The 16,820-nt window shown below is 37.0% G+C and overlaps 1 protein-coding gene across 3 annotated transcripts in view; it reads right to left on the bottom strand.

Annotated features, from left to right (window-relative positions):
- Window positions 1-14,583, bottom strand: part of LOC124168880 (protein outspread) — a 45,520-nt gene extending 30,937 nt beyond the window's left edge. The window contains exons 1-9 of one of the 3 annotated variants that reach the window (XM_046547250.1): window positions 14,050-14,583; window positions 13,217-13,297; window positions 10,718-10,783; window positions 8,618-8,857; window positions 8,092-8,164; window positions 7,038-7,425; window positions 2,726-2,915; window positions 1,274-1,510; window positions 802-963 (exon numbers count right to left, since the gene is read on the bottom strand). In XM_046547250.1, coding sequence (XP_046403206.1) covers window positions 802-963; window positions 1,274-1,510; window positions 2,726-2,915; window positions 7,038-7,425; window positions 8,092-8,164; window positions 8,618-8,857; window positions 10,718-10,783; window positions 13,217-13,297; window positions 14,050-14,172 — 1,560 coding nt within the window. In that variant the 5' untranslated portion in view covers window positions 14,173-14,583. The remainder of the gene's footprint in view (window positions 1-801; window positions 964-1,273; window positions 1,511-2,725; window positions 2,916-7,037; window positions 7,426-8,091; window positions 8,165-8,617; window positions 8,858-10,717; window positions 10,784-13,216; window positions 13,298-14,049) is intronic. The other 2 variants (XM_046547248.1, XM_046547249.1) reach the window with 2 other exon arrangements.
- Window positions 14,584-16,820: the final 2,237 nt, after the last annotated feature.

Raw genomic sequence — 16,820 nt, 5'->3', positions numbered from 1 at the left:
CCCCCAAATGCACCTCACACCCTTGCCTTCTCATACAACGTTGTCACATGTGCAAGAAGCACTGAAACAAGCCTGAGCCACCAAAACAAGCCCTTTCTGGGAATCGCCAAAACAAAGGATTCTTCACGCTCGTCGTCCCTTCTGGCTGCTTTCTTCACAAAACCCTTTAGTTTACATGTGATGCGGGCGTTTCCCTTTCTTACCTGGCAACCTTGCCCCCTACCCCTTCTAGCTGTCAACGGACAACTCTCAGCGGCCGGACTGTATGTGTCTCTCACTTTCAAAGTAAAAATAATAAATGAGAATATAACAATGCCCGTGTGAAAATACTTACTTCTATCAAAGTTCACCTTACGCTTAATAAATTAATGGACTAAGATGTGACTTGTGAAATGTAAAGACCATCACTACATTTACTGATTGAACTTGAATAGATATGACAACCTTTGTTCCCTTTGGCATAGACAACAGCCTAGTTAGACCAATCTGAAAAGTGTTGAGACAGACAACTTTCCCACACCAGCCTGAGATCTTATATAATTTTGATGTAGCCAGATTGTGGCAAGTTTAACCACACAAAATATTTAGCGCAAGAAGCTTCATTTTCTACAAATCATAATATATATTCTGAGGCATATGTCACAAGTGTTTCTAATAGAATTAAGGAAAATTGTCAAAAACTATAAAAAAATTATGTATCACCACCCATTTCTTAAGACCAAAAAAAGTCAGGAAATTAAACTAACACTTCTAAAATTACACACAAGTTCTAAACTTAAAACTAAGAATTAAGGCACTCACCATCAGCTGAATGCCATGATTGCGCTCAACTGTTGTTTCTCTGACATCACTTATAAGTCCCAGGTCAATAACACCATCCAATATACCCTTCCCTTCAGCACTGGAATCACGATAGTACAACAATCCACTGCCATTCAAAACGAACCAGTGTTTACTCCATTCCTTTAAAAGAGAATCAACAAAAATAATGTTAAAATGCTAACTTAACCCAATAGTAATCCCACAAGACCTACAAAACATTTTAGATGCATTACAATTAAAATAAGATGTAAAAAATGAAGTCATTGATATTAGAATTTAACATAGAATCTACAGAATCCTTCAGAGTACTGTTACAATCCTCAAAATCATTGCACAGTAGTATGCGCATTCATATTAAATAGAATACATGTTCTTTGACTCATCCCAAATGTTATTTCTTTTTTTAAGTGCTTGAAATCATCAAAACGTATACAATATACAAGAGAGCTACCTTGGAAGGGCCAAGTTTCATTAGCCAACCATGTTTGACCAACAGCTCATGAGGCACTTCTTTTGAATCATCTGCTGCCTCCACATTTCTTCCGTCAATTTCATCTTTCACACCACTCTGCCTGGAAATTGCTTGGTCAGCACTGGTCAAAACATCTGTGCGCTCTGCAGTTTCAACAGAACAGCATGACGATGAAGACATTGAATCTAGCACACAACCATCTGGATCACCTCTCACCTGAGAGAAAATCAATCAGTTCATTAGAATAAGTACTCCAAAGCAAAGCACTTTCAATATAATAAAATTCATTCACGAACATATTGTACTGTGGCCGAATTTGGTAAGCATTTAATCAACAGCCTGAAAAAAATTGCTTGTAAAGATTACTGCTAACGCCATTTATTTGACATGTGAACGGACAAAATAATCTATACGATACAACAGGATTTTGTGACATAAAATTATTTGTACCTGTGAACTAATTTAGCAACATATAGTTGATTTTATAAAGCATTCACCATCATATTTTCAACATTTTAAATTTGAAAATACACTTTAAGTTGCTAGTTTAATGCATAAGATGCCATTTGGTTGATGGTAAGTAGACTTTCTAATGGAGTTATTTAAAGTAGAGAAATTTCCCTATCATGAGAAGTGATTAGAAGAAATAAAAAAAAAAGAAATTAAGTCTTAACACGCTGCGTACCGGGGTATTTAAATTCCTAGAAATGCCGATTCTCGGTGGAGGTGTTGAGATTGGAAATATGTGCCTATTAGGGCGTAATGCCTTTGGTTTAAACATGGTTAAAAAGCTAATGTTTAGAATACAACTTTACCCAATCAAACGTTATGATGCATCAATTCATTATGAATAATGAACAACAACTGAAAACGTACTATCGAATATGTATTGTACGCTTTAAAATTGTTTAGATTTATGCGCCTAAATGACGAGAATCTTCGTCATCTGTCCGGAACGTTCGGGAAAAAAATGACGAGAATTCTCGCCATCTGTACGCAACGTGTTAAAAGAAGGTGAAGTTGCCACCCATTAGCCAACAAAAAGATGTACAGTGTAACACACAGTAGCTGTTAAAAACTTCATAGACTCCGAATGTTTGTTTACAATTCTTGCCAATTCATATTTTGGGCAATGGTCTGTCTCAGTAACTCATTTCATTTAAAGGTGGATTATTACAAGAAGAAATTTACTATGGATCATCATTGATACACCTTTCAAATTCTTAAAATTAAAATGTTTCCTACAGCACACCTTTTTACTAACAAAACACTTTTGATTATGATACATATTTATTTCATTTTACCCTAAAGCAACCTGAATGGATTCTCTTTTCAGTAAATGCATCATTTAGCCTCAATTATATTGTTACTAGTTCATAAAAATCTAATAGACACAGCACTTCAAAGTCCCTGCTTAATGACAATACTTACAGTTTTTTCAACTGGGGAGGTTGTCTTTACAGCAGTGCTTTTCTCTTCAGCAGCAGAATTATATTTCCTCCAAGACCCAGGAGAGGAAATCTTCGATGTTTCATATCCATAGCCAGATACGTCATTTCTGTAAGACCTAGATGATGACGATATTTTGACTTCTGGCTCAACACTGATTATTGATGACAACCTAAAGAGTGTAAGACATGGCATTATATTCTAAATCCATTCATACAGTCATAGCAGCATGAAAGAGATGAAATATCCTATGCATTAAGAAATCCACATAAAATCGTTAATATCCACACTGATATCACATTTTTCTGACTCGTAGACTAACTCAATGGCATATTAATACATAAAGCAATAGATAGCGTTCAGCTTCGTTGAAAAATGCCCCATGTTCAAAAGAAAATAGCGAATGCAAGCATATTAAAAGCATGTTAATAATGGTATTCAGTACTCTTAAATATGCATTTATAACTGGACAGTGCAAGAGCCAAGGACTTTGCCTTAAGTGACCGTACAAACCGACTTTTCCTTCACAGTCAAGAGGGGCATTAAATTTATCAAAAGTTCAATATTTAATGCATTAAAAAGATTACACACACAATGAAAAGGGAATGAGCACTAGCAACGGTAACCCTCAACACACATTTGATTTCGCCAAGGTCTAAACTTGAGACAATCTCACGAGGTTTGCGGCCTTATCACATTATTGCCGCAAGTAATCTCCTATCGCTCCAAAACCTTTCTCCCCCTATTGGGCCATCCTCTCGCCAGGTAAAGGCCTGGAATGTCCATAGGTCGACAGTTGTTTTCCAAATGTTAATTATTATAAAGAAGCTTGGCATGGCTACTTTGTAACATTGGTATCCACTCAAGACTCGATTCTAGACTTCAGGATGGTAAATGTTTTGGTAGAACTTTATTTTTAAGTAAGAAATTTTCAAAAAGTATCCCTCCCAAAGTAAAGAAACAGAATTTAAAAAACAGCTGTAGTATTTGAATATTAGTATTTTCTTCTCTTCCAAAAGTCAAACAAGCCAGAATTACTCTATACTTATTCTTAACCCTAAAGGGGTGGTGCCAATATTATCGGCTTCTGCATCTCCCACAAAAAGTGCAGAGGGCTTATATATGAGTATTCATCAACCTGCCACTGTACACATATGGTAAAATGTTTTGACACTGGAATACAGTGGAAGCTCAGTTCAACATGTGCAACATAAAAATACCCGGAAAATCCATCGATATGTTGAGCACTTGTTATATCCCCAGATGAAGAATGAAGCCCCTAAACTCCAATATTAACCTTACCTGTCTGCTTTTTTTAGTGTATAGGAACTATTTCAAAGATGAATAAGACTGATTTTGTCTAAAATTGAATATTTGTTGATAATTTTTCACATAAAATATCAAAAAACTAAGGATGAGTTGGTTCTAAAATTTTTTCGGTTCTCGGTACCAGTCTGGTTCTCCCCAATCGGTTCTCGATACTTCGTTCCAAGAATGAACTCTTATTATCTGAATTAATGGCAAATTTAAATGAACAACTGCAAGAAGTGAATGAAAATAATTTCACTAAAGATGTAAATTAGCAGGAAAGATCTGTACAAAAAACTTAAGATTGCCTCTATTATTTTATATGCCAAGTGAAATAGTTTGAATACCACATTGTTGAAGAATACATGATTGACCGATATGTCACATTACATCAGGCAGCTACTGGTTCTTTCTCCAGGTTTTGATTTTAAAAAATCTAGATTTTTACCCCATCGGTAGAGTTCCGTGAATTTCGCGAGACGCGATATCGCGAAATAACACGAAATAACGCGAAATCGGTAAGTTAAAACGAAATTTCGCGTTATTTGCAATTTTAGGTGGATTAGCGAAAAAATCATATCTAATGAGTCGTAATCTATTAAAACATAAGCCTTCATTGTTTAACGCTGCCGACGTTTATTTGCTCTATCTCATTACGATTTCCAGGTCAATAGGCTCGTTTAGTCTCGCGCATAACGCATCCGCGTAATATCACGCACTGTGGTGATTTATCCGCCAGAATTTGCCGTTAAATTTATCACTGCCTCTTTCTTATCTGAAGAATTAGATATTATGAATTAAAAATGCGCGGAAAGAAATTTAGCGCGGCCGCGGAGGAGCGGAAATACAAGCTCACGCGCCCGATACGCGTCAATGCCAAGCAGTAATTCCGGCGACTCACCGCGGTGCATTAGACTGCGTTGTTGGATAACTTGTTGCAGGAATACCTTGAGTATGGGACTAATGTAACAATTTCTTGACTTAAACACGGCCGCTGGCAAGCACGGCCCACAGCGTGGCAGAGAGTCGTCTCGTCTGAAAGCGGCCTGAATTTCACGGCGTCGTGACGTGAGCAGCGGCCGGCAAAAAGTCGTTTCGTCAGAAAGCGGCCTCAATGTAGCACTGCCTTATTTCACGGCGCACCGCCGGGCCGGATTGAAATGGGCGCCGTGGTGACCACGGCGGCCGTCAACGGCACCGTGCGTCAACTGCGCGATTTGATTCGTTTTAAGACATCCATAGACACGTAAGGTTATTTGAAAGCACGAAGCGCTAGCAGTTGGGAGAAGGTAAGGAAGGAACAGAAAGGATAAGAGGATAGAGGATTCTCCTTATTTGCAGATGGATCGTCGAATATTCAGCTCTCCACTGAGCTACAATGCAAAAACATCATTTGGACATTGGCCAAATCTAATACCTAATTCTTCAGGTGAGAAAGCATCTAATTCTAGATGCTTCAGGATCGATAAATGGGAAACAATTTCTCAAGTTTCTTTGAATCCGATTATGTTTTGTTATGTGCGCTTCTTTCCCTGCCTTTCCTGACCGATTGGCAACAGCTGTAATCAAAACTAAGCGACTTTGTTGTATCTAGCTGCTGTCCCACCTTCCCTCAGCACCTGGGTGAGGGGTATCGAAAGGGAACCCACGACATGAAACATTTCAGACAATTTGTAAGTTATACGGTACTGCAGCTACCCAGCACTCAGTTTGAAAACACCACCGTGATAGGTTGTGTTTTGGGGTTAGACTGTTTTTTTATCGTAGTTCTAGCTTTAAATATTGAACGAAGGATAGGAATTTTAAAATGCCAAAAGCTAGTGATACTCTTCACACCTTCTCAACTAAATTCACTGACCCTGCAGGGTTGAGAAGGATTTTATGTGAAAGACAGAGTATTACTGCGCAAAGTTTGTGATAAAACGATTTTAATTCAAAAGATGTGACACTTTGTTAAAGCACATCAGTAGCGATACACATAAACGTGCGAAAGAAAGGGGACCCACAAAACGACAGCTATCCTTTGAACACACAGTCAGTCACTCAAATAAAGGAAAGGAGGAGCTTGTTGTTACTACTACAGAAGCATTTTTAAAGGCTTTATTTAGTGTACAGACACATATAAGGTAGTGGGGATTTTGCCGTTTGCTGATCGTATTAGCCAAGACTACATACTTGAACCATTCATATACCTTGAACCAATATAAATTGAACCACTTCTTTCATGTTGTTTTATCAGAAATTTTGTGCTATCGAAATTGTGTTAAATGTTAAGTAAAATGCTTAATAAAAGTATAGGTATTAATGAAACGTGTACCATAAAATAAGAAAACGCCTATATACCGGGAAAAATGTAACATTATAATAACACCGCCAAGATTTTCTATAACACCGAAATCATATGGTTTTAAAACAAATTTTAGCAAAAAATAAAACCACTTTCACGGACCTCTACCCATCGGGTCTATTCTATTCCTTTTTTTGGCAGAATATTGCCATAAACAGGCGTTCACTAAAAACAGTTGTGGTCGATGTTGATTTAGAATGGCCATATAGAATATGCGTAGAGCAGAGTTTACATACTGCATATTATCAGCATCAATAGGGAAACTCCTGACAACATTATCCATTAATTTGTTGTAACTAGTGAGTCAGTTTAAAATATATTCCGTATTCTGCAATGTAGCTTAAATTGTCACTGAAATTGACAACTTATTCACATGCTTCACTGTCACAGTTCTTATAACCTCGACAATAAACTGCTCAACATGCCGGTAGAGCAACACCATGGATAAACTGGGTGGCCGTGAGTCAACGAAAAATTGTAATGCGGTGTTGCATTCTGCAGGATAAACATACTTTTTGATGCCTTGCATAAGTATATCAACTTACGAATAAGCTCATAATGGGGCGGAGATTGGGTGAGAGTGGGTCATGCCACTGGGTGCTTGTTCAAAGAGAGTAATTAATGATCATAAATACTAACCTCTCGGTAGGAGTGGTCGAGTAAACACTGGATCTTGAGTTCACCTCGATGCCATCATTACTCTTGCTGTTCAGAGGGGACAAGTCAGCCAAGTACGACCTTGAAGCCACCTCTCCACTGACTTGGATCCGAGGCATTGCATGACAATCAGTCGCAGTAGTTTCACTGGTTCCTTCCGTTACGAACACATCCGAGGACTCAGCAGGCAGGGACGCGGATGACAATGCATTTGACTGGCTGGAAACTGGACTGGAAGGATGGACTCCAATCCTGGATTCCTTATCACTTTCTGAAGGGTAAGCATGATGCAGAGGTGATATGCAGCTGTTGAAACGCTGCCGGAGGATAGGTGAAGCCTGCCTGCTGAATGATGTTGCCCCTGAAATGGCTTCGAGATAGAAAATTATGTTTGAAAAATTACATCATTAACACAATAATTACTTCAAAGACTCAATTAAAATGACCATGATATCAAACATAGGTAAGAGACTACGAAATTTCATGAATTAATGCAGATGTGAGCTACAGTAAGTACGTCAAAGGCATTCCAAAGATCAAACAACGACTGGAGTAGAAAAAGATTCAATTATAAGTATATTTAATATCCTTTAGATAAAAAATGCATGAATTAATCATACCTCAAAAGAAAATTTATAAAGGCCGCTACACACGGTGAATGATCATGCAAATGATCACGCTGACTGATCGCGTGATCTTTAACAGGATTATGCAAGCAAAATAGAACATGTTCTAATTTTCACTGAATGATCATGTGCATGACGGATCATTTGCGAATTTTTTCCGTTATACACGGAGAATGATTTCTTTTGCACGACCATTCAGCATGATCATTCACCGTGTATAGCGGCCTTAAGAGTGGATAGTTGAAAGCCACTTTAAAGTTCTACGTTCAAATACATTCTTTTAATTACACAGACAGCTTCCGCAGTCACTTTAGAAGTGCAGAACTGCTTGGGCAATAAAATCATAGCAGTATACACAATTTTCTAAGTGATATTCTTTTCAATAACAATACATCAAGAAATTAACATACCTCTCTGGGAGACTCCCATGGAAATTGAATTGGATCGACCACCAGGAAAGGTAGCATTCCGCTTGTGCCGTGCCTTAAGAAAAACATCAAGTATTCATTACAAAAACTTTTTATAATTGTTAACTGTGTTATATTCCTGAAATTACGAAATTGGCGAAAAATAGATATCGTCATTAAAAAATCTAAAAGGGTGAAATACATACTCCAGGAGTAATAATCTTTCGATTTAGGCAATAAAAAAATAATAGGAAACCACCCTATTATTGCTGCTGCCAAATCATATTTGATATGTTTAACTCAGGAAAAAAATGAAGCACTGAGATTGGGATAAGAGCTGATCTTACCCAGATGCAGAATATTTTAACCTATGAGATGATGATGACTACTTCCACAACAAGTGCAAAATTTAAACCTTCAGTACGATTTGGGCACCATTTCTACTGTTATAGATGACAAAGAAACGCAAACTGGTACCAGAACAGATCCGTCTCAAATCACTCGACATTTCTTCCATTCACTGACGTACCTGTCGGAGTCTTGAGCCTCCCTGAGAAGTGACAGGAGAGACAACGGCCAGAAGGGCAGCGAGCCATGCTTTTGTCTCCTCAGGGGTGTCACCTCGAACAAAGTGCACCCTGTCGGGGGCAGCAACGGCTAGGCTGTGAGGATGGCCAGTTTCTGACTCCGGCGCTTCCCATACTATGCTGCCTACTCCCTGGCCGGATGTGCCAATTAGGGAGATGGCCGCCTGAGGAACTGTTTCTGGCTGTAACAATAAAATAGATATTTAGCCAACAAGATCATCATGTGAGAGCATTGGATGTTTGAAGGCATATGGGGACATCCATTAATTACGTTAGGCATTTATGGGGTGGGGTGGGTCAAGCCGATTCTCAAGTAATCTCACGTCTGGGAATAATAATAATAAAATGCCAGACAAATGTTTACAATACCAGGGATATACAATATAGACTATTTGCGAAATGACAAAAATATGAACAACTGCATGTGAAAATTTTGTGAAAAAAAGATTTCTGTTTGTGGGGAAAAAAAACATGAGGATAAGGGTGTAGACCACGACATAAGTAATCTTAAATACTAGTCTTAATTAATCTTAAATGAAAATACATAAACAAAATATTTTCATTTACCACGTCCAGCTCCTGACTACCTGCTCCATCGCCCCAGAAAACGCATCTTAACGGTTCTAATTCCCCCCACCAAAACATTTGGTAGATACAGTCAAAGTTGTACCCTCTCCAAATAAACCCATCGCAATGCATAACCCCTCCTGTGATATGGAATCATCCACACGCAAACACCGAAAAAGATTGAAAGAAATAAATTCCCCAAGGCCATACTCTTTACTGGGGAAAGAAGGGGGACAGGAAGGGGAAGGATAAGGGGCTTTATGGTAAAGGGTCATCTATTAATTATATGAGGGATTTAGGGAAGATGGGGTCGAGCCGATTCTCACCCATTCTCACGCGAGGTCCTGGCAAGTATCACGTAATTAAAGAAAGAGCGTAAAATTGCGAGAAAACTGGGTGGAATTGAGCACGCAGTTAGTAATCTTAAATACTAGGCTTAACTTATCACCAATAAAAATAATTAAACAAAATATTTTTTAACAAATACAATTCATTGAAGCATAGATTAACCTATTTACACTGAAAATACGCATTACACGACTTACAGGAACAATATAAGTATTTAAACAGTTAAATGGAAAGTTTAACAGTGTATAAAATCTATAATGTACATGAAGAACTAATATTTCATGAAATATGATGCATTGGAAGGAATAAAATGATTTTATATGGGTAGCAATAGTTGTGTCCCCAATGTTCTTAAGGGAAGAGGGTTCGTTTGTGAACAATATGAAATAATAATCACTTTGTATTTCACTGTTCTTCAATGATTACGAACTACAAAATATCATGTCATTAATAGAGATGTGTGAAAATCGCAAATGCGATAAATGCGATGTGCACAAATAAATGCAACATAGATGCGATGACTAGACTTTTATGATATTTCTACGCAAATTTGCCTTTTCGATGGCAAAATTCGTACATTTTGAGCCGAGTGCAGTTCAAATGCTCTGCCGACACTCACCGCTTAAAGCTTGTGAGCGACTGGCCAGCTGCTAGTTGGCTGGGACTCTACGTGGCCACAAACTACAAGTGGGCGCGGGCAAGCTACACCTTCCCCACTATATGTCTTATTCCTTAATTTATTATTGTTCTACAACATTGTTATTTAAAATATTCTGTATTTTTTCATATAACTTTGTTTCACTATATTTTATCATCATCAACCTCATTATGAAAATAAAAAATAGACGCTACAAAATGTGATAAACTGTTATTGAAAGTGCGATAAAAATGAATGTGATTTTCACGTATCTCTAGTCATTAACTACCATTCTATTTAAAAAGAACCACAGAAGAAATAAATATTGGATAGGAGTATGATGTTCAGAAAATAAATTGAAAGAAAAGGGGTTCTACAAACTTCACAAAACATGGTTGAAATACATGTATCATCGCTCATCTGAAAAAAATGGCAATTACAACATATAATAGGATGATAAAAGGGGAAAAAATTATATAGAACTACTTACATGTTCATCAACTGAATATGTAAGCTCTCCATCATCGTAGAGCACAAACCATCGCCTTTGCCATCTCTGAAAAGAAATTCATAATTATTAGTGTTTCCTTCTAGTCCATAAATTTGTAAATAAAAAATTGGTCATTAGCAACCGAGGGAATTGCATGGATATTAGAAATTAAGGGGTGCCCACAATTTGGGAATAGACAACCTAGTCCCATGAAAGCTATTCACTGCAGCTGAAATTTTGTCAGAATCCTTTCACAGGGGTAGCTTTTTATTTAGCCCTTAAGATGCTCTAGGTGCCGATTCATCAGCCAAGTATACAATTCCACGTAAAAATATTTATTTAAAACATTTTCAGTTAGTTCCACTTTTATACTAAAGAGTATATAAATGTTCATCACTCATGATGGAATGGTACTATTTCTATACTAATTATTGCTCTATATAAACAAAATACAGTAAAACCTGTATGTAGTGAACCTCTTTACATCATAAACCTCCATACTTCATACCGCCCCTTCGGTCCCGTCAGTTTTACATGTAAATTTATAGGGAAATCTCTATGCAATGAACCTCTTTGTCTCATTAAACCTCCACTTATCATACCAAGGAGACACCCCCGTGACGGCCTAACTACCTCCGCAAATCGTACCGAGACAACTAGAGACCATTAACACAGCCACGATTACATACATGGGATGACATATTCAGCGATAAATGTTTCATGCTTATTTTTTTTCTTATACACCTTTAATATGCAGTAAATTTCACGTTAACCATTAGTTTTGGCCATTTTGTTCCATATGAGAGCATACCTAACAGTAAATAAGAAAAAAGGTATCCAACTATTCTAATCATTTTAAGTGACCGTTGAATTAAGAGAGCTCACATTGTTTTCTCTCGAATCATGGTAAAAATCACGCAACAGCGCTTGTTTTCTGTCATTATTAAATAATAAATATATATTCACTAATGCACGCATGTGTTTTTAAACACATAAATATAATGGTTTAAAAGACAGTAGTGTCTTTCATTTCCGAAGGATATGAAAAAATGGTGTCTATCACTGAAACCTCTCTTTAGTGAACCTCCATGCATCTAATTGCCCAAATTTTGGTCCCCTCCATTATGATGTAAAGAGGTTTTACTGTAATTTGCTTACGTGGAACACTAAATTGAACTAAACACACAGCATTCTTGAGTTGGGCTTGACCTTTCTGGGAATGACAATGGAAATTGCAGAGAGAGCAAAAGGGTTACGGAGTAGAATCATGTCACTTGGTGCCACGGCACTCCCTATGCATAGCTAGGATAACAAAGAGTAAACCACAGCGAATGCAGTAAACAAACTTTAACTCCAAAATTAAATATTTGGAAGACCAGAGGTCCAGGCCTTCAAACTCATCCACTACTGTTCAATGATTTATAGTGACTGCTGAAATCCAAAAAGTAACTCGTACATTTCAGATTTTAATGTCACTATTTTGGATTCATGCCAAAAATTGACAAATTAACAAAAAATTTCAAAAATTAATTAAATTATATTGATGCATAGCTAAGATTCAAATAAAATACTGAAAATTTATTCATTATCCCATGAATTTTATCAGTGCTTCAAAAATAAGTAAGCATAAGAAACTGATCATAAGACGAAAAACTATATCCCTGATATATTCTACGGTTTAATCAAAATTACTGATATAAAAAATACCTATTCTGATATTTCAGTGATTCCAATGATCAGAATATTGTCACCATAAATGCATAACATACTTGGAGATTATATGGTATGAACCAAGCAAACTAGCACAAATTTATTTTCACCTGTGAAAGGATATAGCACCTTCATTTACTGTCTGAAAAAAGTGCCAATTCGACCATGAGGAAAAATAAAGGATTGATGTTTGAAGGAATAATAAAAAGGATGAATTAATGTCTAAAGGCTTGTTTACACAATACATTAACACATTTGAGTTATTTTCTGTTTGTATGAATGATTTTTGTGGACTGGAATGGAAAATGTATGTATAAATGCACCAAATTAGAACAGGTTCTACTTTCCGTTCATGCATTCACACAAATTGGGTGGTTAGAGGTGCATTTTTGTGTTCATTAACACATTCATATATTTTGACATTAACTCGTACTGGTTGATGCACCATGTAAATAGGCCGTAAAATGCAATTAACATACACAATCACATGAACGACCCTTTTTGGGCACACAAATCTCATGAGCAGAATTGATGAAATTGATTAACAATGAATGACACTTCGATTGGCTGTCAGAAATGTGAATTCCATGAAGTGCCATTACCATTACTTGCGTTGTTACAACACTATTGATACATATGGTGAATGAAAATATACTAATTTCATACAAATAGAAGCTATTTTGGGAATACGGAAAAAATTACGCAATAAAAACATATAATAATGGCAATAACCGTTCTAGTTAGGAGACTTAACTCCGGTGTTTATAGTGTAAAAAGCATAATACACACCTTTGTCCTGTTAATTGGATTTGAGAAGTCCCAATCGGGTGCCACGAATAGATATCCACATTTGCAGGCCTTTCTGGTAGCCTAGGAAATGAACAGGAATTATTTTATTAATAAGTAAAATTGAACTCCAATCCACAAGATAACATAATAAAAGTGAAAACTACTGATCATATCATTGCGAGACGCGATGCGTTGGTAACATAACCGCAAGTTGTCATTTCTACTAAATCCTGCTAAGTGTCAAAGAAACGGCGCTAAATATAAATAATGAACTAATAAACCAAATACATCGTAACAAAAATACGCATTCATGTAAAGACACAAAATTATTCCGGTTAACTGCACCTTAACTGTTACTTAATTAGGAGGCAAATGTCGCAATCCTGATATAACCTACTTAACCCTAAAAGGGAAGTGAAAACATCTTGCCTTAATTTCAATGCAAAGTGATGAACTACGAATACCATCGACGACAAGAATAGTGGAGCACTGGAAAAAGTCGATGACTTTGACAAAAATTAACACTCATTTGGTCTACATTTAGAATATGCCCCACCCCTGATGAAAGGGGTAGGACGATTCTTTCTGTTTGTCCCCTTGTTATGACTCGAATAAAAACCTTCTTAGAATGACATCATCACGTTCAAATTCTTAAAAACAAAATTCAGGATGCTATAATACATTTGAAAACATCGACACAATCGGCATAAATTCATCTTGGTCATTGCTTCAATGATATTTAGTCAATTGTACACACCATATAATAATCAAACCATCATTAATGTGACACGGGAATATACTTATTTACGTTTAAAACACAATAATGAACTCACCCTATTACTTTCTAATGCTTCGGCACTATGTTCTTCTTTCTGGCGAAAGCAATTGGAACACTTGGTCTTATTGAAAATGTTGGGAGAAAATTTTCTACACTCCGACCTCATCAATGGAGACATTTTTTGCACTCAATAACACATTTTCATGAGCATGCAACAATTTTAAGGCAAAACACGAATTCAAACTATCAACAACAAGTTTTTCCAACAACATTTCTAACAGGTATGTGATTTTAGACACACACGGTGGGAGCTGACCGTCACATCCAGCAAGGTAAAACACAACGTGGCCATATATCTTTGATTCACAACAACAATTCTCAAATGCCACAAACACGGTTGTAATCACAACAGCAGTACGTCCTAAATCTCACAGTAATGTTCTAATCCACAGTAGCCATCGTAGCCATTATACATGCTACGTCAACTCATTTCATTAGTATCCCCCGAAGGAAAACAGTAAGCGCAAGATTTCTCTTTGGGAGACTTCCGCGAAAAAAAATAGGTCAAAATTATGGTTTATCAGAAGTTATCAACGATCGATGTTTATTATGTCCTTCATGTTACATAAAATTGAAGATGAAAATTTAATTATAGAGTTTTAAAGTAAATTAGACTTCATTTTGCTCAACTAGCACAATTAAATGTCTCATCGACACGAAATTGATGGAGTGGTAGGGAGAGGAGGTTCAATTCAAAGAAATATGGAAATATCATGGAATTGCCGGAACTTGACACACCTTGATAATCGGAAATGTAACCTGTTGCTTTGAAATAATTATTTGTAGCGAAAATTACCAGTGAATGCAAAGGTATATGTGCTTGTTGAGGTTGCGAATCCTATCAGGTTCATCGAAGTGAATGTGGGAGAGTATTCCTCCGTGAAGGCAAATGCTTGGGTAATGATTATTTATAAATTTCAAATTATCGATATTAAATATTTTTTGTGTATTGGTTTATTCTCTGCTATATTCAGTTAAGTTACTAGACTATTTTTTTTCCATCGTCCAATTAAATGTTTCTCAATTAAATGATCAATGAATCGCTTCCGTTTACCCACCATCGACAGGGCTCAAAGCAATTTTATTGGCAATAAATTAAGCTGGAGCCGTATTTTCGGAAGTGAACCACCAATTAACTGCCCTTGGAGATAATCGGCCGTCGCCCTCCAGCATCCCTAGGCTCTGCGGCATTTGGATTGACGGTAGTGATGAACAATAGTCATATAAAAACACCGCAGGCAACCAGCGATTGGAAAGATATAACTTAGAGTACTTATTAGAGTATAAGTTAGAGTACTTGTTCTCTTCGCTGCCTGCTGTTCAATGGTGTAAATGAGAGTACCGATACCAAATGCATTTTTTTAGGGGGGGCTTGGGAGAGGTTAAACCCCTTTAACCAGGAGAGGTGTTAAAGCTCTTAAGGGCCAATTCTGGCTACAGCCCCGGATGGCAGAGACTCATAGTACCATCCAACATAATTAGAGGCAATGCATGGCCAATCACTGTGAATTATTGGAGATTCCATGAAATTACCTGAGATTGTTGAAATGCTGCATATTTGGGGCAGATGGGAAGGGTCCCTAGGACAAGAGCGGAGTAGCATAAGAGGTGCTACTTTAATGATGACACAAGATCACTAATTGCCAAGCACCTCATAGAGGAAGGCCACCAGAGCGACTTTACCCCAAAGATCCTGGGATTCAAAGGGAAAAGGACACTGTCTTGATGCCCTGGAAAAATGGGAAGTCATAAAAAGAAGAAAATGGGGAGTTAAACTAATGAACGCCACTGAATATTTCAGTCACTCCCCATTCTCTCCCTCCAGACCTTAAAACACTGGACAACACAATCCCTCCTCCTCCATTCCCCACAAAGCTTATTCTGCAACTCCCTCTCAGACCCCTTCCTCGATCCACCTCACCTCACACCCACCTGATGACTACGCTGTTACATTGAAATATGTATGTAGTACTCAACTAAACGTCTAAGTGGACATTGCTAAATCATTTCTTTAATAATCCTCATAACATGTTCCACAACAGCTCGTCCGACACTGTTGAATTACTCCTTGACTAATTTAAAGGAGGGATTACTACTCCTATAACGGACAAGTTATCCATCAAATAAATACTGTAGCATTACAAAATACAAACATCCCTTACTTAACACAGGACTTATGCTCCAAAAAATTGTCTTGCTGATAAAATTTCATGTTAAGCGAGATGCATATCGCAGGTAGTATACTTACCAATTTCTGCCTTATCTGGGGAATTGTGATGCTGCCTGAATCACACGATCAGTTTATCATCACCTTTGCGACACGGAGCCTTTTTACATTTTCAATTTGTATAATTTTATGTCTATGCACTTCAATGCAGTTGGTACAGAATTCTGATAAATCAATCCAAAGATTGCAAACTATCCCTTATTGGTTGAGTCAATTCATTAATGAATATATTATTATAATTGATGTTTTATCTTTCATATTTTTTATATTGAGGTGATATTAGAGCTTTGACTGTTTCTGTAGTTGGGGTAATGCAGGAAGATTGCTTGTACTAAGTGAGAGTAACCTTAAAGACCCAGTCGTGCTATCAGAGAGAACCTCACTCTTTAGGACAATAGTCTTACTTAGATGATAATCAACAAAGGAATTACTATGAGCTGGAGTTTTTCAAAATAAACAAATCATACTCCCTCCATGATAACCAAAGATATTTTTGCAGATAAAATTGAAAATAAAACTATTTATTCCACTCTCATTAT

This window comes from Ischnura elegans, chromosome 12 (genome assembly GCF_921293095.1).
Source record: "Ischnura elegans chromosome 12, ioIscEleg1.1, whole genome shotgun sequence".
Lineage (NCBI taxonomy): Eukaryota > Metazoa > Arthropoda > Insecta > Odonata > Coenagrionidae > Ischnura > Ischnura elegans.
The sequence above is the reverse complement of the archived record's forward strand: the minus strand, read 5'-3'. Positions and strand labels throughout refer to the sequence as shown.